We start from the raw sequence: 25,161 nt of genomic DNA, 5'->3' as shown, positions 1-25,161 counted from the left end.
ATACGTTAAACCTTGCCCTGGTCAGGGCGTAATATGGCTACACAACAAACATTTTAAGTGTTATGTTACCAGGATTATCATGCAAAACAATTCAAATTTGACACAAGTTTAAACAAACAGCTTTTAAAGAAACAACCCAAGAGTGAATACATTGGTTTATACAAAAAAAAATTGCTTCAACCTATGGTTAGGTGCAATTGGACATGCTAAATTCTCCCTCAGTGTACCTAAACAGGTGCTGCAGTGTGACTACAGGACCTTTACATTAGACTGTATAACTTCATCGCAGTGTTAATATAAGCCTACTTATGACACTAATCAATAACTTTAAACTTATGGGTATCTAATGGTATGTAACATTACATAGAAAAAAGGAACAAACAATGGTAGGCCATTCAGCCGTCCCCTGAGCTTGTTCCACCGGTCAATTAGATCAAGGCTCATTTGCATTTCAATTCCATTTGCCCTCTCATGCTCCATAACCTTGGATATCCTTCCCTAACAAAAACCTTGGTCCTGAAAGTATTAATTGTCCCAGCCTCACTCTACTGGTAGGGCTATTTGCTAACGCCACCGATCTTGTGATCTTTCTCCACCTCCACACCCTCTGTTATCACCGTTATGTGCATCCAGCCTCTCAAACAACATTAATGTTTCAAAATTATCTCCATTTGGGCTCTTTTTTCATTTCTAAACCCACATCAAATAATATTTGCCTTTGAGGCAGGCTTCTATGCACATCCCACTCCATCTAGATGCTTCTATGATTTTTTTTGCACTTCTTGGTTTGGGGTTTTGTAGAAAAGGCAAATAGTTACTTTTATATATCTAGGCAGAGGTAAGTGAAACATTAAAAAGGTTAGTAGAAGACAGGGGAAAAAAAGATACCCGGGAACAGAAACTTCAGGAAACTAGTAGAACTGTAGGGACTTCTGCAACTTCCAGTGTATACATCTCGGGAGTACCGTCTGGCTCTGCATTCAATGGCATCTAGAAGAGTTAAGAGCTGCACAAATATGAGCCACGTGCGCAGTTTAATCTGAGCAACCATACCTGTTTCACTTAGTGTAACAATGGCCCAGTCACAGAATTTTACGACGTTCGATTTGACTTTTTAAATTCTTTTCTTCAGGTTTCCTAACTAACATTTTTCTCTCATCTCCTGAAAGTGGTTGAAACAGCCAGCAATATAACCTTGCAAGAATCAATAACTTGCATGCCAATTACACTGTCCATGCTGTAGTTACTTTCGATGTGCTATGATTCTAGACCAGACCCCCCCAAGGTTCCAGTCAGATCGGTTAGAAGACAATAATTTTTTGTTTAAAGTAAACAAAATCTGAGATTCAAGACACTTAGTGAATATAGCCACAAGATTCCATTCATTTTGAATGAACAAAAATAAACCTCACAAGGTCAGAATGATAAAACAATTTACAGTATCTGTCCTAAACTTTAACATTCAGGGTTAATATGAGGAACACAACACTGCTGCCTCTCAGCGCCAGAGTCCCAGGTTCAATTCCAGCCTCTGGTCACTTACTGTGCGGAGTCTGCACATTCTCCCCATGTATGAGTGGGTTTCTTCCAGGTGCTCCAGTTTCCTCCCATGGTCCAAAGATGCATTTGTTAGATTGACTGACCATGCATAATTGTCACTTGGTATCAGGGAGATTAGCAAAGTACATGGGGTTATGGGAATAGAGCATGGGTAGGATTGCCATCAGTACACTCTCAATGGGTCAAATGGTCTCTTTCTGCACTATAGGTATTCTATGGTTCTGTGAACATGCAAATTAACAGGCAAACTGTGGTCAAACACATCAGACTGAATAATAAAATGGCAGATTTGATAAAGACAGACTACAGATCTCTCAACAACCCAAGACATCAGTAAGAGTCAACCGATCTCACTGAAATACTGTCTCATGAGGAATTATAGTCTTCACCCTTGACCTGGGATTCTCTCAAAAGGTCCCTCCAAATCTGACAGCATCAATGATGACTCACTTCAGGGTTTCAATCTCATCTTTCACAATTACCTTTCCCCTGGATTCCAGAGTACACACTCAAGCACATAGCCTTTCAACTAAAGCACACAGAATCTATTGCTCCTCCAAAGGCCCACACCACATAGTCACCAACCTTCTGCTGTCTTTTTTGATTTTGAGGGCTTCTCCAAAACCCTCACCACTTAAAAATCTGCCAACCATAACCCTTTCTTCGATTAGAGCCTCTTTCTCTGCTCCTCACATTTTTCCACAGTTTAACTAGGACCTTCGGGTGGCACAGTAGCACAGTGGTTAGCACTGCTGCTTCACAGCTCCAGGGTCCTGGATTCGATTCCCGGCTCGGGTCACTGTCTGTGTGGGGTTTGCACATTTTCCTCATGTCTGTGTGGATTTCCTCCGGGTACTTTGGTTTCCTCCCACAGTCCAAAGATGTGTGGGTTAGGTTGATTGGCCATGCTAAGAAATTGCCCCTTAGTGTCCAGGGATGTGTAGGTTAGAGGGATTAGTGGGTGTAATATGTAGGGATATGGGGGTAGGGCCTAGGTGGGATTGTGTTTGGTGCAGACTCGATGGGCCAAAAGGCCTCTTTTTGCAGAGTAGGATTCTATGATTCTATGACCTGTTTCCGTCCTGTCTGGAACTCTGCTTTTGGGACCTTTCCGTCTCCTCCCTGGGACCTCTCTCAGCAATGACACACCCCTCCTGGTCACATGTTCTGGATTTTGGTGCTGGTTTTCCTTGCTGCGCAGATGTGCTGGGCCTGTCCTAAGCCTGAAGAATTTAAAATGCTGAATTGTGCATGCGTAGCCCCTTCTTGGTGCATGCATGCACAGAAACTCAGATCAGGCAAAGATCAGAAACTCAGGTCTTGGGAGTTCCCAACCTCTGCTCTTGATGAAAAGGTAAGTCAGCTTTCATAACAGGTGAGAATGAATAAATAAATACTTCCGACAAAATAACAATCTTTGCAAAAAAAATGACTGCCTACTGATAGCCATTTACTTAAGTGTGCAAGAACCTGAACAGAGAGTTGGCAGACTGTTCATTCATCTTCTCACCAAGCATCCACACATAACTCAGTGATCAAAAGGCAAACCCCAGTTACTACTTTTTCCACTTATTAGCCTGAGAACATTTAAGCTAATTGTAACACTTCCATACTTTCAAGTACCAGAAGAGTCATATGGACTTGAAATGTTGATTCTTTCTCCATGGATACTACCAGACCTGCTGGGCTTTTCAAGCATTGTCTGTTTTTACTTCCAACTACCACGCTGAGTGGAATTTGCTGTAAGATTTATCAAACGTCAACAAAGAAGCCAAACCTAATTATCCTACTCAGTAGTGTACTTAAAAAGTAACTTCTCAATGAGCCAACAGATAACAACATTTAAAGATTTCACTGCTTGGACAAAATAAGTTCAATTCAATGTAGAATAAACATGATTATAATAGATACATACCTGTTTGTACAGGCTTATCATAAGGATATGTGGTGAGCAGAGAGCCACCATCCAAAACGACAGACAGTGTGAATCCTTGGTTGAGGATCAGCTTCTCGACAATCCCTCTAGTCTCAGGCTGCATCTCTGAGAATTGTTTGGAGGAGTTCCCTGATTAAAAAAAAAACAAGATTTCAATCTTTAATACCTACAACCCAATGTTCCTAACCAATCTATGAAAATGGATACCAGCTGATTTGGTTAAAAAAATATATGTACCATAGTACTCCATGCATAATATCCAAAGATATTACTGTATGATATACCATAAAAGAATGATTTAAAATATAGTTAACTGAGCACATAATCATTAACACAGGTTGAAAGGTGATTTTTTTTTGCTTTAAAACTCTGGTTTATAAGAAGAGTTGAACCCAGCAAGACCTTCGTTTTTGGTGATGTGCATCAAGCTTATCAGTGAAAATTGTTTGGGGTGGATAACTTGCAACATTCTTAGATTAAATGCGTTAGAAGCCAGCCTCATTTTTTTTCCCCCCTCAGTTTCATTGCAAAATTACAACCGTGGATTCCTACCATGGACATTATTAAAAGAAATGATTGGGTTAAATAACTTTGCCGCATACGCTTAACCCAAGTTAGTCACATTGCCCACAGATGTGGGCAACAATCCCAAGATATAAATCCATGCTTAGGTAATGAGCTGGCTTTTCAAATGTTAACAAAAGCTACATGTACACGTGTACATGTAGCATGCTCCAATTTAAATGAATATTGGCTTCAACCTGGAGTTGACTGCAAAATTTTAATTCCTATATTAAAAATGAAAACTGATCCCAGATGGGAAGTCAAATGCCATTACCCTGGATGAGTGCGAGAAATAAAACAGTGGCCTATTTCAGCAGGTTACCTATGAAATCAGTATCCAGATCTTTGCCATTTACATTGGTCAGCCCGACTTTGGACGTACACTGCCCCTCTTGGGAAATTTCTCTACCATCTGGATTCACTGATGGTACAATCACAATCTTTGTCTCCTCAATCAACTGGAGAAAAAAATATAAATTTGTTTCTTACTTGATACAAGATTTATTGTCTAAGCAAATACGAAAGCTTAACTAACACGCACACTTTACAACAAACATGCTCTCAATAGGAAGATAAACTGCAGTTCTCATTAACCTAACATATTTGAAGATCTTGCATCAATAATTGAAAACAAAATCCAAAGAATATTTACGTGACTGCTGTATGCAAAAGCACTTAGTATTTTACTCTAAAAATTAATACAAACGTAGCAACATCTGATGCATACAAATTATAAAATGCAAATGGTCACATTTCACCATGTTCTTTTCAGAGTTCAGGAGTAGAGAGAGAATCTAATGGCTTTCACTTTTCACAAATTTGTTGAATGCCTGTGCACTGGCATCATCTATTTAGATTGCAAACTTCATCCCCGACTAGCAACACTGCCAAATTCTATTTTAGTTTATTATAGAATTAAGTATCCTAGGCAATTGGAAATTGGATTGTAATGGCATTAATGGTGAATGATGTTGCTTAACCATTTTTCTTGTGCTAGTTTTTTGTTAGCATTTCCACATCATCAATATTGGGTAGGGGACAGAGCAGTAAAAGTGATATGCAGGAAATGATTGTTACAGCATTCTCAGTTCACATTTTCTTGATTGTCACAATCACTAAAACAAAAATTGCAGCACAGGAGATGGCTATTCAGCCCATTATCTCTCTTCTGGCAGAAAGAGTTACCCAGCCTAATCCCATTCGGTCCGCAACTTTGTACGTTACACTCCTAAGTTCACATTCACGTGCTTTTCAACGCAATCAGAGTTTCTGCCTCTATCACCTTTAGAAGCAGTGAGTTCAAGACCTCCAACATTGTCCAGATGAAAAAAGATTCTCTTCAGCTTCCCTCTAGTCTGTCTGCCAATTACTTTAAGTCTATGCCATGGCTATTGACCCCTCTTATGGAAAATGGGTCATTCCAATCCACTCTGTTCAGGCCTCTCAATTTATGTATCCTAATTAAATGCCCTTCAGTTTCTCCTTTCCAAGGAAAGCAACTTCAGGCTGTTCAATCTTGCCTCCTAGCTAAAATTTTTCAGTTCTATCAACATCTTCCAAAATCACCCTAAACCCTTTCCAATTGTGATCACATCCTTCCTGTAAAAATGGTGATTAGGAGCACACTCCATATTCTAGCTGTGGTCTAACTAGCATTTTACACAGTTTGAGTAGGAGCTCCCTGCTCTTATATTCTATGCCACAGTTAATTAAGTACCTTCTTAGCGACCTTATCTACATGACCAGAGATCTGTGGACATGCACTGCAAGGTTGCTTTTCTCCTCTGCATCTCAGTATCTGGCCAATTATTGCATTATCTCAGTTCTCCAGACTGATTTCTATTTGACAGTTTTCTACCCATCCAACCAATTTATTAATAGTTTTCTGCAGTCTACAGCTTTCTTTCCATCAATCACATGGCCAATTAATGTACCATCTACAAACATTTTAATCATTCCCCAACATTTAAGTCTAAATCACTGATGCATATTATAAGAAACAAGGGACCCAATATGGAACTCCATGGAAAATAGCCTTTTAGTCACAAAGATTTATCAGTAAAGTTTCAGATGGAAAAAACATTAAGAACACCTAATCGCATTTCATGAATAGGGTTTATTCACTATCTGGACGAGATAGATACATGCCCTGATGTAGAATCATGCTTCAATCTGGTTAAGGGAACCCAGGAAAACATGCATTGGAACTTTGGGCTAAGCGTCTTGAGGTTACTAGTCAACATGGGAAGTGGAGTCAGCCAAGACAGGGGTTAGTTTCTGGATTCTACGGACTAATAAAATGCTGTTATGCCAGGGAGTAAGATGCAATTGGCTAAAGTTATGTGCCAGGTATTATTGTTGATTTGTGTATATTGAAGATGATTGATTTTAAAGCTAACGAAAGGTGGAAGTAATTGATAAAAATACATATAATTGATCTATTTTGAATTATATACTTCACATTCATTGGAGAGGTCTAGCTGTTCTATGTCAGAGCTGCCCTGACCCTTTTTGATGTTCTCCTAGTGGCCACTGGTTTTAATAAGACACTGAGACACTGGCTTCTTGAGTCTTGTATTGTCTAAAGTTTGGGCAGTAGCAACTATCTTGGAAATCCCATCAACAAGAGCCTGTTACCCAGAATACTTAGCTCAAACCAATAATTAGCATATTCCTCATACACACTAATGGAAAAATTGAGCAGAATCTTTTTCTTTTGCTCTGCGGATATAATTTGCAGCCAGCACTGCAACAGATCTGCAAGTCATTTTGTGACGACTGAACTTCAAACAAAAGTCTCGAGTGTCTCTCCAGCCCCCCACTCCCCCAATCCATGAACAAAGCACACACTGCTTACTTAAACTTTGTATTAAATTTTCCACTATTACACAAGAGCTTTTGAACTCACTGGATCACCTCTGGCAAACTAGATGATACCATTAGTTCTTAAGCACTTTATCAACTGAAGTTAGCACTTATGATTTAACATCTAGGTAAATTGACATTTTACTATATAGCTGTACTATGCACACACAGTTAGTGCATATAACGGCCCTTTCTACCAGGACATGCAGACACGTTAAAGATGATGTCGTATAGAACAGTAAATTTATAGTTCAGTAAATTTGATAACCAAGAAGTGTTTTAGCTGTAGAAACTTTCAACTGTAAAGGAAGGAGTGTGCAGTTTACAATTGCTGCCAGGAGATAATTTACAAAAGATTGCCAACTCCTGTAAAGATGTTATAATCGCTGGTAGTGAGGAATGGAAAAATTCAAACTTAGCATTTCATTAGCACATGACTAGACTTGGCCATTGACCCAGTGAATACAATCAGAGAATGCAGTACACGTACAAATACAACTGTTGGGATGTTTATCCACTGAAGAGAGAAATACAACTTTGACAAAATTCTCCCACAGCATCATAGCATGCATTTTAAAATGTAAAATGTCTGATTTATGGGTAGTTTAACTGATGGAACTATTAAGAAGCCTTTTAGAGGACCAGAGTTCAAATATGAACGGCTAGAGAAATGAACATTCAAGTGATTATTGAAGTTGAGTTTCATTACATGGAGGGCAAATATCAGACATCAAGTCATGCTGGGTTATCTCACTAGAGAAGCATCACGTATTTCAACCCTATATTGAGACAGCTGCACACAATGGCACTTTCAGCAGCTGGACACACATCAATTGTGGTGCCCCTTCTGCCACTTCAACAGAGTCAACAGCTCTACATAAAACATTACATTCAACCCAGGATTGTCTTAATCTGTATGTTTCAGTTGCCTTCCTGTTCAAGAATAGGATGGGAGGAACGAGTCAGACAGGAAATGCAAATAATATGTACATTTTTAAAAAAAGTCTGTTCCTAGTAAAAGCAATTTGAAGGGAGGTGGTGGCATAGGGGTAATATCATTGAATTCCGAACACAGGTGCCTGGCTAATGCTCTGGAGGAAAGGGTTAAAATCCCACCACGGCAGCTTGTGGTAATTTAGATTCAATTAATCTGGAATATAAGAAATAGTGACCATAAAGCTATTAATTGACAAAAATCCATCTGGTTCACAAACGTCCTATCATTAATCATTTCAGGAGACAATAAGAGCAACAAATCAACTGACTGTCCTCAATGTTCAATACAACCACAGTAACAGCTTTAGAATACATATTGAAGGAAGTAGTTATGACAAAATGTTACCTTTGTTATAGCTGGATTTTTCCCATAAAGAATACAAAGAAACTCTGCAAATGCCAAAAGCAGCTCTGTCCCAACAGGTGCATTTCCATGAATTCCAGCTATAAACTTAATCTTTGGTTCTTTAGGTTCTTTTGCTCCAGGTTTATTTGATATTTCCAGGGCCCAAATCTGGCGAACTTCTACACTTTGGCCCAAACTTTACCAACATGAAAAATAAACAAAATGTTAGTCCAGTCTGGAACAAATCTGTACAGAATAGATACCCTCGTTCATATTTTACCGATGCTTCGTCTTTAACATAAATGCTGGAATATTTCACGGGGACATGCAATGATAAAGTGCGAAAATGTCACCAATAGCTTACTCAAAAATCACATTCTAAGCTTTACAGCCAAAGCTTAGCATTATTGCTGAAAGCTGCTTCAAAGTATTGCAATGTAACATGAAACAATATAAAACATTTCAAGATAACTTGGATCATAAAACCATATTTAGAATTATTAGATTGTTGCAGCACAGAACTGTGGCCCTTTGAATCTGTACCAGTACTTTTCCTTAATTAGATAGTTAGTCTAATCCCTTTACTTTTGCCTTCCCAAACTTCTTCATTTTCTAATTTTCCAATAAACACCTCTAATTTTATGTTAAAATAATTTGTGTTCCTTTTAAAGCAAAATTCCACTGTGTAAGCACACTGGGAAGAAGGATTTTCTTTTCCTTTTAGCATCCTCTAAATCTTTGTGACTACGTTACAACTCACTGAGAAACACAAACAATCAGGAAATCTTTTATCGTTCTGAAGATAACCATTAAGACACCTTTAACCTTTTCAGCTATAGCGAAGAAAGCATGATCTTCTCATGACTCCTTTCATCACTAACTCCTGATCACTGATAAATTCCTAGTCAACCTACCTCGCACCTTTTTACAACAGGCTGCTGGAAACCGTGACCATCATGCACCTAATTAAGCTCTTTTGATGTTAAATCCATGACATTGTATTCAACAGTTCTTTAAATACAAAACCAAAGATGTTTAACACCCATGCCTACTTCTGCAGGTCTATATATGAGCAAACCAGGCTCCTTTCTTCCTCTGTTCCATTTCAAATCTTGTTTCAAGTGCATTTAAATTTCCCTATTACATAAATTTTGAAATTGACTTGTCTTTCACCTGTCCATCCTGCTAGCTATGTCCTTCTTTAATCTTTCATGGTTTCCTTAAAAAGAAAATCTCAATTTGCCACATCTCCAAATTTGATATCATTAACAAATTTTGATATTATACTGTATCCAATTTGCACGTCCAGATTGCTTCCGTGTATAAGAAACAAGAGCAGATCTAACACGCATTTGGGAAAGACCATCGCACCTTTACAATCTGAGAAAAACTCCTTATGTCCTTAGGGTTTCCCATTCAATCATCTTTCTATCCACATGACGGCACTGTCTTGAATTCCATGCACCATTACTTTTGTCATGTCTCATGTGTGTTACTGTAACAAATATTCTGAGAAAATGCATATTACTATATTATCTAGGGCATATTGCTCATTTGTTTTTCAAAGAATTACATGTAGATGGTCAAGATGGACTCGGTTTGTAGATACACAGTTTGGACTAACTCAGTTTCCCAAGTGTTTTAGTGTTAGCTTTGAATGATAAGGGAGTGTCTACATCCAGCACAAAATAGAGGCAACAGTTGACTAGGACTGCCTTTCATTTTTATAGAGCTGAAAGTACAATGTAGCACCATCTCAAAGGCAAATTTTAAATTATTATAACTCACGATACTAATACATACATCGACCAACTCAAAGATCCTCGCCTGTGCTTATGTTCCACAAAGAGCATCACAGTGGTTAGTACTGCTGCCTCACAGTGCCAAGGACCCGGGTTCAATTCCGGCCTCGAGTCAGTCTATGTGGAGTTTGCATGTTCTCCCCGTGTCTGCATGGGTTTTCTCCGGGTGTTCCAGTTCCCTCCCACAGTTCAAAGATTTGTGGGTTAGGTTGAGCGGTCATGCTAAATTGACCCTAGTATCAGGGGGATTAGAAAGGTAAATGTGAGTTATGGGAAAAGGGCCTGGGTGGGATTGTGGTTGGTGCAGACTTGATGGGTCAAATGGCCTCCTTCTGCACTATAGGGATTCCAGTATTTTATGATAAGCCTTCTCACATCCCCCTTTGTTAAATTAGAAAAACATACTCTTCCTTTCATATTCAGGCTTGCTCCCCTTAAATGCTATTACTCTATTCACCTCAAATATTCCTCATTCAGATGGGAGTATAATGTGGGAAAATGTTAACACTTTCCACTTTGTGGCAAGAAGAACAGAAAAACAGCATATTCTTTAACTATGGAGAGATTACAAAACCTTAGAGGGGTTGTCCTGGTATATAACTCTCAGAATGTTAATATGCAAGTGACCAGGAAGATAAATAGAATGTTGTAGTTTATTGCAAAGGGAATGGAATGTGAAAGCAGGGATGTTTTGTTACAATTATGTAAGGGGTTGGTGAAATCAGGTCTGGAGAATTGTGTATAGTTTTGACTTCCTTTCTTTCTAAACTGGAAGAAATCTTCTCCATCAATTTTTTTCATAATTTTAAAGACCATTTATCAAGTCACCCTTCAGCCTTCTCTCCTCCCACAGAAAAGGGTTCAAAGTTGTTCAATCTTCCTGGTTCCATGATGACAACATTCTTACAAGTCTTTTCTGTAGTCTATCCAGTGTTTTTATAACCTTCTTATAATATGGAGACTGAAAGTTTGTAATCAATTAGAGTGAATGGTATTTTCTACAAGTCTATGTTGCAGAATGTGTTTTGTAATTGTTTGATTAAATGGGTGGCACACTCTCATAGTGGTTAGCACTGTTGCCTCACAGCATTCGACTGCCAGCTTGAATTATTGTCTGTGTGGAGTTTGCACATCCTCTCTGTGTCTGTGTGGGTTTTCACCAGGTGCTCCACTTTCCTCCCACAGCCCAAAGATGAGCATGTTAGGTGGACTGGCCATACTAAATTGCCCCTTAGTGGACTAGCTAAGGTAATTGCACGGGGTTATGGGTATAAGGCCTGGGTGGGATTGTGGTTGGTGCAGACTCAATGGCGGAATGGCTTCCTTCTGCACGGTAGGATTCTATGATCTCCAAATATACATTCTGAGGCTGCAGCATCTCATTTTAGTGGTGAACTTGGCAGGTTTGAGATTCAGTTCAATCCAAAGAAGAAACATAGCCAATTAGCAAAGTTTCTTCAATACAACTGGGACCACAATGTGCATTTAGATAGAATAGCAAGCAATTCACAATAGAGAGGTGTTTAAGAAAGGATCTACACAGAATTTGAAGCATGAATCAATGGCAATAACAGACGAAAATAAAGATCAAGGAACTATCCTTCTGGACTGGAATATACTGCTACCGAGCATGATATGACTATGCATGAGGTAACTTTGCTAACCCCCCCGCCAAAAAAGACCGCAAGGAAAATAATTCCCAATTAAGAGAATTACAGAAGGATATACATTGCCAAATTAACTACTGACTGCAATACAGGAATGCTGATTAAGAATTAATTGAAAAAAACCGACCAATACATATTCTTAATAAAACGCAGAACACTGTTCATTCAGGAGCCCTTTCACAAAATCAGTTACAGTTCAAGCACAAGAGTCAAATATGGAAACAAGTACCGGAACTGAATGTGCAGTTATTAGAATGGTTAAAATACAAAAAAAGATATACTATATATAAATTTCCACACAATAAATTCTTTACTGTGCATAATTGCTTTTTGGTCACCAAGGTTTACTGAAGATATTTAATAACTGGGATTGTATGTAAATAGGGATGCTCACAGGTCCATTATGCACTAGTGGAGACTGTAATTATTTATTGTTGTACAATTCCTCAAATATTATAACGCACAGGGCAGCAGAATCAGGCAGATGAAGCATTCTGATGTGAAGTGACAAGAGAAGTCAGATCCTGACATTTTTCAGACTCTAGATTCGATTTGAGGGGTGGAGAAGGTGACAAGTAGCATGATCTGTTCCCATGTTACACAAACATGACAAATTCTGATGCAGTCAAAGTTTACAAATATGAATACATATTAGTGATGCCACACAAATACCTAAGAAATAAAGCTTTATAGAATAGACTAACAAAGAACGAAGGAATTATTAAATGCATATGATAGCTTAACTGAAATTTACCCGAATAATTAAAGCATCGTGATTAATAAACTATTATTCACTGATGGAGTGGCAGGCTACTGGACTTAAAAAAAAAGCTTGATGTGAGTTGTCTCTCCAATCAAAAATGATAATCTCAATCAATTAAGTGACAAAGGAGTACTAACATATTAGTTAAGATAGGCAAGTAATTAGCCTTGGACCACAAAGAAGTTAAGAGTGAAAGGGGATCTCATAGACACTTATAAAATTCTAACAGGGCAGATTCAGAAAGAATGTTCCTGATGATTGGGGGTGTCCAGAACTAAAAGGATCATTGTTTGAGAATAAGGGATAAACCTTTTGGGACTCAGGCAAGAAGTTTCTTCACCCAGGGAATGCTGAATGTGTGGAACTCACCACCAGAGAAAGTAGTTGAGGCCAAAACACAGTATGATTTCAAGATGAAATTAGATATAGTTCTTGGGGCTAAAGGGATTGAGGGGTGGGGCGGGGGGGTGTGCTGCGTGTGGACATCAGGATTTGAATTTTTGATCAGCCATGATTATAACAAATGGCAGAGCCGGCTCGAAAGGCCAAACGCCTGCTTCTAGTTTCTATGTTAATCATAAGCACAAGGACTCACTATTCCACGCACCAAGTTACAAACATCAACGTTGTCTCCTGGACATGATAACGAAAAGTAGGCACTTCTACCACAGGAGTGGCAACTTTGGGCAGCTCCCTAACATCACTGACCCAATGACCAAGCGTCGAGGTATAATACCCACCTGCTCAAACTGGTAATTGTTGGGTAGTTATTGTGTAATCCATGCAGCGCTTCATACAGGTCTTTGTAGTCATGGTAACGGTCAAGACTAAGATCAACCCGTGCAGATGAAATCAGGCGGTTCAATCCTTCTTCCAAGGACAAACTCCTTACAAGTTGCTGAAACTCCTCCCCAGGCTCTGCGGAAGAGTTGATCACGCCCTGATCATTATCGCCAACATTGTCATCTGTAACACGTGAAAGAGTGAAATTGACTTCTACAGCCTCTTCCACGACAGTCACATTCCTTGTCATTGGGATATACCTGCAATAAATGAGGACGCAACTTTTAAAACATTGCAAACAAATTCTGCCTGGTTTGTTTGAATTTAATTTTTTTTTTTACACGTGTGATTAGAAACTTTTTTCCCCTTTCAGGCTGAAAAGTTTTTTTCCTTGCTTCCAGCAAAGCAGCTATGAGAGAGTGTCATCTTGATGAACGAATAGTTTAATCAAAATTTTTGTTGAGCGTTATTACGCTAAAAAGTTATCCAGCAGCATTTACAAATTTTGAAAAAGGAAGCTCAAATGTAAACACACATCAGAAGTACAGAAATAATACATCTTCAAACTATTCTCACTAGATTGGATTATTCTATATTGAATAATGTTCCAAACAGAATGTTGTGGAGATGCCAGCCTTGGACTGGGGTGGGCACAGCAAGAAGTTTCGCAACACCAGGTTAAAGTCCAACAGGTTTATTTGGTGAGTCACTGATGAAGGGGCAGCGCTTCGAAAGCTTATGCCACCAAATAAACCTGTTGGACTTTAACCTGGTGTTGAGAGACTTCTTGCTGTGCCCAAATAGAATGGGTTCTTCAGCAGTGTTTTTGGAATATGGTGTTGATCTCGCTACAAATCTAACATTTCAATTCCACAAATTGCACACTCTTTTACACATTATAATAACGAACTGCTTTTCCTGTACAAATGCCGACTCAACAATAGAATTAAGCATGTTGCTGTATGATTTCATATGATTGTAGTTACTTTATTATTACAACAGGAATATAATCTGTGTGTCAATCAGTGATAATGCACCCACAGCACATTTGATTATTTCTCACCCTGGGGCTGAAGCCGTAATTTTATAGACACCAGGAACAAGCAGACGCCAATAATCTCCATCTTTAGCAGATCGCACCGGATGGTTCACTTCAGCAACAATAATGGTGGCATTGTAAATCGCCTTTCTGTTCGTAGCATCAAGTATAAATCCTTTCACACCTTTGTGGACCTAATGTTAAAATATTAACCAAAAAAGTTTATTGTGAATGTAGCAAAATGGGGACAGCAGTTATGGTATTATCACCAGCCACCAACATTTTCACCTAATTGTCCTTGAGAAGGTGGTGATGAGCTGTCTTCTTGAACTGCTGCAGTGCCCGAGGTGCGAGTATGCCCACAGTACTGTCAGGGAGAGATTTTGACCCAACGCCATTGAAGGAAGTGATATATTTCCAAGTCAGGTTGTTGAGTAGCTGGGAGAGGGAGTTCCAGGTGATGGTGTTCCCATGTGAATGCTGCCCTTGTCCTTCTAGGTGGAGGAAGTCATGGGTTTGGGAGGTGCTGTCTAAAGAACTTTGGTGTGCTGCATCTTGTATATGGCACAAAGTGCTGCAACTGTGCATCAGTAAGGCAGGGAGCGAATATTTATGGGGTGGAAGGGGTGCCAAACAAGCAGACCGCTTTGCCTTCTTTGTATTAAGCTTCTTGAGTGTTTTTGAGGCTAAATCGTTCAGGCAACTGGACAGTATTCCAGCATAATCCTGACTTGTGCCTTGAAGATGGAGGTGGTAAATCAGTGGGTGAGTTACATGCTGCAGAATTCCCAACCTCTGATTTGCATTTATAGCCACAGGAATTCAGTAATTAGCTAGTCAAGTTAAGTTTGTGCACAATAGCAATCCCCAGCATTTTGATGATGATGATGATGATGATGATGACGATGATAAGAGTATAAAATGGAGATGGTTATGTTGCAACTGTACACAACTCTGGTGCGGCCGCACTTGGAGTATTGTGTGCAGTTCTGGTCCCCACATTACAGGAAGGATGTGGAGGCTTTGGAGAGGGTGCAGAGGAGGTTTACCAGGATGTTGCCTGGTATGGAGGGGAGGTCCTATGAGGAGAGGCTGAGGGATTTGGGGTTGTTTTCGCTGGAAAGAAGGCGGCTAAGAGGGGATCTTATTGAAACATATAAGATGATTAGAGGTTTAGATAGGGTGGATAGTGATAGCCTTTTTCCTCTGATGGAAAAATCTAGCACGAGGGGGCATGGCTTTAAACTAAGGGGGGGGTAGTTATAGGACAGATGTCAGGGGTAGGTTCTTTACCCAGAGGGTGGTGAGGGATTGGAATGCCCTGCCTGCTGCAGTTGTAAATGCGCCTAGTTTGGGGGCGTTTAAGAGGTCTGTGGACAGGTTTATGGACGAAAAGGGATTGGTTTAGGTTAGTGGGTCATTGTTGTTGTTTAAACTGGTCGGCGCAACATCGTGGGCCGAAGGGCCTGTTCTGCGCTGTAATGTTCTATGTTAAATTGTCTTCTTGGAGATGAGCATTACCTGGTACTTGTGTGGCATAATGTTACTTGGCACTTATCAGCCAAAGTCTGAATGTTTTTCAGACCTTGCTGAATGTGGACATGGACTCTTTAGTGAGGAGCGAAGCTCATGAATTGTACTGAGCACTAAAACTTCCAACATGCACAGTATTTTGCTTTCATACCCAACTGCCTGCTCAGGTGGATGTAAAAGATCTTATGGCAAGCGCTCTTGAAGAGGAGAGGGAGCTATCTCTTGTGTCCTGTTCAATATTTATCCCTCAAAGCAACATCACACACAAAAAAAATTCTCTGGTCATTATCGTATTGCTGTTTGTGGGAATTTGCACATATTGACTACATTACGCCTCAAAAGTACTTCCTTAGGTGTAAAGCACTTCCAAGCATTCTGTGGTCGTGAAAGGCACCAAATAAATGTAAATTGTTCTTTTCTAATGCAACATTTTTTCACATTGGGTTACTATTTTTGGGCAGAGAGTAAGCTGGTGTTACCAAGATGTTAAATGCATTTATGTACTTAGCTTTCTAATTTTTTTTAATGGTAGCTTGAGGGAGTGGCACAGCACATTAGTATTCTCAGGATGACAGTGCAGTACTGTTTATCACTATTACTTCACACACATATCTCATCAGATCAGACTCAACCTACCTGTTTTATAAACTGAAGGAGAGACCTTTTATTTTGCTTCCAATACTTCGGCAGGTCCTTGGCAAAGGGGAATTTAACACAGCCCAATTCAATAGTAACTTCAAAGCAGTTTGTATGAAGGTAATTCCAGTCTTGCATACCACCTGAGGAGCAATAATTTTATTAAACAGCTCAGCAATTTCAGAAAAGAAAGCGACTCAGCAAAATATTTCAAACCTAACTTTAAAAAGAAATCTCAGCGCTAACTTTTGACAAATCTTCATCAGTTTAAGCAAATAATCAAATTAAGGGGAAGATTTAATTAGTTAAAAAACCACATTGAACAAATGTAATCCTTTGCTTGAATGTTCTGTACAACACTGTCCTGCAATATGGAGCTCAATTATCTGTTTCAAAAGTGTTTCCTTTAACTTAACAGGTATCACAATAGAAAGTTATTTAACCACAGCTAAGCAGGGGTGATTACATCTATATTACAGTGCTGTTTCCAACCCTTCTCAATGATACGAGATGTAGTTTGCTTTAGCACAGCAGCACGATTTAGCACAGACTAAGGCGAGTTTTTTTTAAAAATTGGAATGATATGCATCCTAGATACACCACAGAAATATAGCCTTTTGTCCCTTGGTGCTGCCAGCCACCTTTATCCCATCTTTAGGTCAATTTTAACCCACCACAGATTTTAACAATGAAATTGTATGCTTGTGCCATGTAAAGCACCAGAGCCTGCAGCACCACATAAATTCAATTTGTTTAAAGCTAAACTACACAACTCAATCTTGCCTCAATCGTCTGTACTGTGTATAGTTTTGTGCTCTTTACCCAAGGATGAATAATGTACCTGCGAGGGAGTACAATGAAAACTAACTAGACTGATACATAGGATAAAATCGATTGTCCTATGAGGAAAGATTGAGCGGAATAGGCCAATGCTCACCAGTGTTTAGAAGTGGGGGGTAACCTCATTGAAGCATAACAGGCTTGATAGCGAGGGGGATTGAATATAAAAGTAGGGAGGTCTTGCTGCGGCTGTATAGGGCATTGGTGAGGCCGCAGCTGGAGTACTGTGTGCAGTTTTGGGCGCCGTACTTACGCAAGGATATTTTGGCCTTGGAGGGAGTGCAGAGGAGGTTTACTAGGCTGATGCCGGAGTTGAGGGGGTTGAGCTATGAGGAGAGGCTGAATAAACTAGGCTTGTACTCGTTAGAGTTTAGAAGAATGAGGGGAGATCTCATTGAGACGTATAAGATGATGAATGGGATGGATAGGATAGAGGTGGAGAGACTCTTCCCGCTCAGAAAGGACAGTAGGACTAGGGGGCACAGCCTCAAGATAAAGGGGGGGGGCGGTTTAGAACGGAGTTGAGGAAGAACTTCTTCACTCAAAGGGTGGTGAATCTCTGGAATTCTCTGCCCGTTGAAGTGGTGGAGGCTACCTCGCTAAATATTTTTAAGACGCGGGTTGATGGGTTTTTGATAAGAGAGGGGATTAAGGGTTATGGGGAGAGGGCGGGAATGTGGAACTGAGCCACGACAGATCAGCCATGATCTTATTGAATGGCGGGGCAGGCTCGAAGGGCTAGATGGCCTACTCCTGCTCCTATTTCTTATGTTCTTATGTTAATGCTTGAAGAAGTTTTCCTGAGCTGGGGAATCCACAACTAAGGGTCAAAGTCTTAGATCCATTTATGACTAAGAGGAGGAGAAATTTCTTCATTTAAAGGGTTGAGAATCTTTGAAATTCTTTAACCTGAGAATGGCGAATGCTCAGTCATTCAGTAGAAATCAATATATATTTCTGGATAGCTAGGAAATAAAGGATGATGCAGAATTGAGGTAGCAGAGTATTGAATGGGAGAGCAGGCAAGAAAGACTGAATGGCTTGCTCCTGGCTCCTGTTTCATATGTTTGTAATGCGCCCTTGCAGACCTGATGGGATCAAATGGGATTGTGTGTGCAGGATGCAAACTGTTTAAAGAATGAATATTATCACCTAGCTAAGTAATCCACCTTTCTTTATTCCATATTCACCACAAAATCCAGCAGTATAGAATAAATACATAGAAAGTATAACACTAGCTCTTGGAAGTGATTTATCATAGTCAATTTCAGGTGTTGCAGTATCTGCTGGACAGTAATATAACAAATAAGTGATGATTGCTCTACAAGCTTTGCATCTGCTATCAATCAATTAAACATTAATTAAATCAGTATGCAGAAAGTAGCTATGCAACCTTTAGTTAGCCCAATGGGTTCCTTTCCTAAAGATAGTGGCAGCTTAGGATACAGCAGCATTGATGTGTTTATTCAAAGATTTGTTCAAAGACCTGACAAAAATTAACAGCACGTACTTCACAACTTACAAAAAGATAAATTTGACAGTTTTGGAGTAGGTCAGTGGTCTGCAACTGGCTCATCAAGGCATCATGTGAAACCTCCAATTTTAATGGCAATTGTTTTGTTTTTTAAAACCTGAATTAACATTGTGATAAAAGTTAATTGAATGATGGTTTTTATAGAAAAATGTTCAAAATGTCAGTATTATTGGCATTCAAATTATGGCACTGTGGCTCATAAAAGAGGGCATTTTACTAAATTCTGAATGGAAGACAGATTCTGTTACTAGGGTTGCTGACCCCTGATGAAAACCCTCCCAAAAAACTAAGGTCACATGGTTTGTCTTGGGCCTTTGGATCGTAAGTCATGAATAATTGAAAAGGCTGCTTAAATTGTGCAAAACACAGTTAGGGCCTTGCAGGCACCCCAATAGTTCAAATGCTGATTTGAGAGACAACAGATGAAATATTGGAATTATTTCTTGATCCAAAGAAAAATTACCTTAGGCTAAAAGCAGATTGTGAAATATCAAAATGCTTCTTACCTGGCACATTATACCAGTGGGCACCATTCGTGATTCCCTGAGGAAAATATTCTTCAGGATATATATCTTTACAAGGATGACCTTCAAACATTGGACTGTTTTCCTAAAAAAAACAAATCAATTAACTAATTAAATGTATTGTAATTAGATCTCAAACAAAGCTGATCATTTGAGCTACAACAAGCTCATTGTTAAATTTCTCTCCAAAGACATTTTGGTCTGCAGATAAAAAAAGTCTAGATTGATAGGAACAATTCGACATGGAGAGATGTCCCATTTTAAGCAGAATTAAATTTTGAGCACTGTAATTGTCAACTATTCTCAAGTTAGATAAAGCAGCTTAAAATAAAACACCATTAGTGTAATTGTATTATTAATCAATGATGGCAAAGTAAAAACTCAAATTAAGAAAGTCAAAATACGTTATATAAAGTACAAAAAAGCCCAAAACTTTAAAATAGTTAAAATGTTACATGATCCAACCAATAACTATTATTTAATTAAAACAACACAATAATCAGGGTTTATTGACTTTAAATGGGGTAAAATTAAAAGATCTTATTCATTCATGTTTATTTTTGAACAGATCAACAAACTGTGTGTGTGTGCTGGGGCAATGCTTTCATGAAAGAGATTTTCTTTGATCAGTTTCTCAAGACGGACTGCTGGATTGTTAGGTTGTTTACTTGGCTAACTGAAGTCCACAGAAAAATGGAAATTTCATCTAGAAAGTCAAACAGTAGTAGGCTTTTCATAGGAATTATGGCAAAGGAGAATAGCAAACATTACAATTTTATCTTAGGGAAATAAATCAGGAAAATGTAGGCAAGTTAGCCTTAAGAACATAAGAAATAGGAGCAGGAGTAGGCCATCTAGCCCTTCGAGCCTGCCCCGCCATTCAATAAGATCATGGCTGATCTGTCACGGCTCAGTTCCACTTTCCCACCCTCTCCCCATAACCCTTAATCCCCTCTCTTATCAAAAACCCATCAACCCGCGTCTTAAAAATATTTAGCGAGGCAGCCTCCACCACTTCAACGGGCAGAGAATTCCAGAGATTCACCACCCTTTGAGTGAAAAAGTTCCTCCTCAACTCCGTTCTAAACCACCCCCCCTTTATCTTGAGGCTGTGCCCCCTAGTCCTACTGTCCTTTCTGAGCGGGAAGAGTCTCTCCACCTCTATCCTATCCATCCCATTCATCATCTTATACGTCTCAATGAGATCTCCCCTCATTCTTCTAAACTCTAACGAGTACAAGCCTAGTTTATTCAGCCTCTCCTCATAGCTCAACCCCCTCAACTCCGGTATCAGCCTAGTAAACCTCCTCTGCACTCCCTCCAAGGCCAAAATATCTTTGCGCAGGTGCGGCGCCCAAAACTACACACAGTACTCCAGCTGCGGCCTCACCAATGCCCTATACAGCTGCAGCAAGACCTTCCTACTTTTATATTCAATCCCCCTTGCTATGAAGGCCAGCATCCCTTTTGCCTTCCCGACCACCTGCTGCACCTGCAAGCTGACAAGTTTCTATAGTGTGCCAAATGAGTGAACAATTAGAAAGATAAGGGCTAATCCCAAATGCGGGGGAGAGGCTGGACTTATTTTTATTTGCTCATGGAGTGTGGGTTTTGCTGGCTGGGTCAGTAATTATTGCCCATGCCTAACTACCCTTGGGCGGCAGGGGGAGAGGGAGGAGAGAGAGAGAGAGAGAGAGAGAGAGAGAGCGAGAGAAAGAGAGAGAAAAGGAGGAGAGACAGAGAGAGAGAGAAGAGAAAGGAATGGACGGGAGAGAAAGGTTTGGACCCAACATGTTTTTTGTTAATTCTTTCACTGGATGTTGGGCATCACTGCCAGGACTGCATTTACTGCTCCCTCCTAATTTGCCTTCAGGTGATGATGGAGACACTTTCTTGAATCACTGCAGTCCATGTACTGTGCGTTCACCCACTGTTAGGGAGGGAGTTTCAGATTTGATCCAATGACAGTGAAGGAACAGCAATATAGTTCCAAGGCAGGCTGGCATTGACTTGGAAGATCAAGGATAGCAAGATGCTACCCTTGCCTTTGGTGGCAGAGATTCCTGGGCTTCGAGGGTGTTGCTGTAGTGCATCATATAGATGTGCGTCAGTGGTGGAGGGAGTGAATGTTTAAAGTGGTGGATGGGGGTGCCAATCAAGTGGGCTGCTTTGCCCTGGATGATGTTGAGCTTCTTGAGTGTTGTTGGAGCTGCACTCACCCAGCAAGTAGGAAGTATTCTAGCACACGCCTGACTTGTGCCTTGAAGACTGGGGACAAATTTTGGGGAGTCAGGAATTCAATTGCTCCCTGCAGAATTCCCAGCCTCTTAACTTTCATTTGTAACTCAGTATTTATATTGACAGTCAGTTCAGTTTCTGATCAGTGTCCCCAGGATGCAGTGATGGTAATTCAAAAGTAATGCTACGTTTAGGTAATACTATCTTGAGGTTTAAGAAATCAGCTTACTGCAAGATTGAGCATGTTGAAAATTCACCAAATGAAATGTATGCATTTTTAAAAAAAATCTTTCATGGGATGAGGGTGCAGCTGGCAAGGACAACATTTGTTGCCCATCCTGAATTGCCCTTGAACAAAGGGCTTGTTAGGCCATTTCAGAGAGCAGTTAAGAGTCAACCATATTACTGTGGAGCTGAAGTCACAGGAATCATCTGGTAAGGGGAAGAAACCCTAATAGGTTAGTAAAGATTCTTAAATCATTAAACTTTAAGAAATTGACAGTACTACCAGCATTGAGTTAAACGACTCTTAAACAGACTTAAGCTAACATGAAAGCAGTAAGAGATTGAAACACGTGATTATGATTTAAAAACACATAGGCTGATATTTTGAATGTATTAATATATTTTTACGAATCATTGTTCACTTCAGCCAAAGGCAGATTGCGGCAAAGCATCAAGGTAAAGGGCATTAGGGCAAAGCCTTATTCAAAAGGAATACTGAAACTGTGGAACTATGCAAGTTTTAATGGTATGAATATTCAGAACACTGAATCAAACTTCGTGAATAGGGTTTATTCACTGTCCAGATAAGATGGATGCATGCCCAGGTGTGGACTCATGTGCTAATCTGGTTTGGCAGTGACCTGTAGTGGAATTTATGGGAACATTAAAAAAGACAGTAGGACTAGGGGGCACAGCCTCAAGATAAAGGGGGGGGCGGTTTAGAACGGAGTTGAGGAGGAACTTCTTCACTCAAAGGGTGGTGAATCTCTGGAATTCTCTGCCCGTTGAAGTGGTGGAGGCTGCCTCGCTAAATATTTTTAAGACGCGGGTTGATGGGTTTTTGATAAGAGAGGGGATTAAGGGTTATGGGGAGAGGGCGGGAAAGTGGAACTGAGCCACGACAGATCAGCCATGATCTTATTCAATGGCGGGGCAGGCTCGAAGGGCTAGATGGCCTACTCCTGCTCCTATTTCTTATGTTCTTATTACTTACTAGGCAACAGAGGAAGCTGAGTTAGCCAAAATGGGAGGAAGCATCCGGATTCTAAGGGTTAATGAAATGTCATTATGCCAGAGGATAAAATGCGATTGGCTAATGTATATGACAGGTATTATTGTTGATTTATGTATATTGAAGACGATTAATTTAAAGCTAATGAGAAGCAAGAGTAATTGATAAGAAAATCTATAATAGATCTGTTTTGAATTGTGTATGTCAGAATTCACTGGGGAGGTTTAGCTGCTCCATCTCAGGAGCTATCCCGATCCTTTGATGATTTCTCCTAGAGGCCGCTGGTCAAAATAAAGATTACGTTTTAAACTGAGACACTTGCTTCATGAGTCTTATTTTGTTTGAAATTTTTGACAGTACCCGGCCACCTCAAGAACTTCACCAACACATCTGGAGTCACATCAGATGGCAGGTTTCCTTCCTTAAAAAGGACATCAGTGAAACAGATGGGTTTTTACGACAATTGATGATAATTGTCACGGTCACCATTACTGAGACTGAATTGAAATTTTACAATTCCTGTGGTGGGATTAGAACCCGTGTCCCCAGAATACTAACCTGGACTACTAAACCAGTGACATTACCACGACACCATCAGGCTTGGCTATTTGACAGAGAGCAATTAAATATCTACCTTGCTGGAGTAACTAATTTCAACATGTTATAATTGAGAATGCACTCAGTGACATCAGCATTACCCTATCAGGTTTGGCTATTTGACAGAAATCAATTAAATATCTACCTTATTGGAGTAACTAATCTAAATATGGTGATATAATGAAGAACATTTATTTACAAAAGAATGAGATTAAGATTACAATAGTACATTCAATATAACTTTGACCTTTTTTTTATATATAGAACAATCATTTTAGGAAGCACATCGAAAAAGCTTTTGAAAAGTGGAACAAACTTAAATTAAGTGGGTACCTTAGCAAAGGAAAGTGCCAACTGCTTAAAGATGGCATCATCTGGTGATTTACTGTACAAAATAATGCCTTCTTTATCATCATCATAAGGGTAATTCACTACCAGAGAACCTGTTCAAAATACAAGAATACAATAGTTTTATTCTTTCTCCTGATATCCCAGTAACAAAGTTACTTCTAAGTAAAGCCCACCTGAACAATACAATTCACACTAACAGTTAGAAATATATTAAAAAGAAAGTCATCAAGGAAAACATTAAAAACTTCACGTTGATAAATGATTTTTATTTCCTCTAAATATTTGCACTAAGAAAGAAGCATTTTCAAACACTTAATTATATTTTGTTGCAAAGAAGTTATCAAGCTAGGCCAAATGAAGAGGAAAACAACTATGTATTTCAGCAGAGTGGCCATCTAGCAGCATTAATTCTAAATTACTATCATGCCCTATTCCCATTAGACGACACGTCAATTCCACAAAGACTCCCCTACTATTCATTAATGCATTTCCACTTCTCAAGTTCCCTGTTTCTGAGCTTCACTGAAATCAGCAAGTTGTACACAAATACTTGCACTCTGCAGCTTTAAATTTTTCGTAGCGACACAAAGCTAGATGGCTTAAATACAAGAATTAATGGCCTAGCAAGTCAATTAAATCTTAATATACGGTAAACTTTGGTGGTTTCCTGCACTCCACCAACTGGAATTCCTACTGACTGTAATGTCATTTCCCTCAATACGAATCACCACATTAGACAGCCCAGAAGCAATTACAAAACTGAGGGTCCTGTATCTGCAAACTGTATTATTTTATAGCTTTAATGTACTGTTGAAGATTAGTTCATAAGTTCATGAGAGAAGATATAGGAGCAGAATTAAGCCATTAGGCCCATCGAGTCCGTTCTGCCATTCGATCATGGCTGATATGCTCCTCATCCCCATTTCCCTGCCCTCTTTCCATAACCCTTCATCCCATTACCAATTAAAAATCTGTCACACTTCTCCTTAAATTTACTCACTGTCCTGGAATCCACCGCATTTTGGGGTAGTGAATTCCACAGATTCACAACCCTTTGGGAGTAGCAGTTTCTCCTCAACTCTGTTTTAGGATAAGCGGTAGCAAATTTAAAACAATGACCTATTGCCCTAGAATGCCCCACCAGCGGAAGCGTTTGCTCCATGTCTATTTTATCCACACCTTTTATCACCTTAACGACCTCAATGTGACCTCCTCTCATTCTTCTAAATTCCAGAAAGGATAGGCCTAAGCTGTTCAATATCTGTTGAGTTAGGAGTACTTGCTGACTGACTGCTTCCATATTCATTCATGCTACAAGTATGACACTATTCCATTGATAAATGAAACTCT

General features: G+C 39.6%; 1 protein-coding gene across 1 annotated transcript in view; it reads right to left on the bottom strand.

Moving 5' to 3' along the window:
* The window catches only part of LOC145357490 (carboxypeptidase D-like), a 73,430-nt gene that overhangs the window by 10,429 nt on the left and 37,840 nt on the right, over window positions 1-25,161 (bottom strand). Inside the window, exons 8-15 of the mRNA XM_080210862.1 lie at window positions 23,794-23,903; window positions 19,371-19,473; window positions 16,491-16,633; window positions 14,346-14,515; window positions 13,240-13,542; window positions 8,268-8,463; window positions 4,383-4,518; window positions 3,476-3,625 (exon numbers count right to left, since the gene is read on the bottom strand). Coding sequence (XP_080066988.1) covers window positions 3,476-3,625; window positions 4,383-4,518; window positions 8,268-8,463; window positions 13,240-13,542; window positions 14,346-14,515; window positions 16,491-16,633; window positions 19,371-19,473; window positions 23,794-23,903 — 1,311 coding nt within the window. The remainder of the gene's footprint in view (window positions 1-3,475; window positions 3,626-4,382; window positions 4,519-8,267; window positions 8,464-13,239; window positions 13,543-14,345; window positions 14,516-16,490; window positions 16,634-19,370; window positions 19,474-23,793; window positions 23,904-25,161) is intronic.

Source organism: Carcharhinus amblyrhynchos, chromosome 23 (assembly GCF_965287045.1).
Source record: "Carcharhinus amblyrhynchos chromosome 23, sCarAmb.v2.hapA, whole genome shotgun sequence".
Classification (NCBI taxonomy): Eukaryota; Metazoa; Chordata; class Chondrichthyes; order Carcharhiniformes; family Carcharhinidae; genus Carcharhinus; species Carcharhinus amblyrhynchos.
The sequence above is the reverse complement of the archived record's forward strand: the minus strand, read 5'-3'. Positions and strand labels throughout refer to the sequence as shown.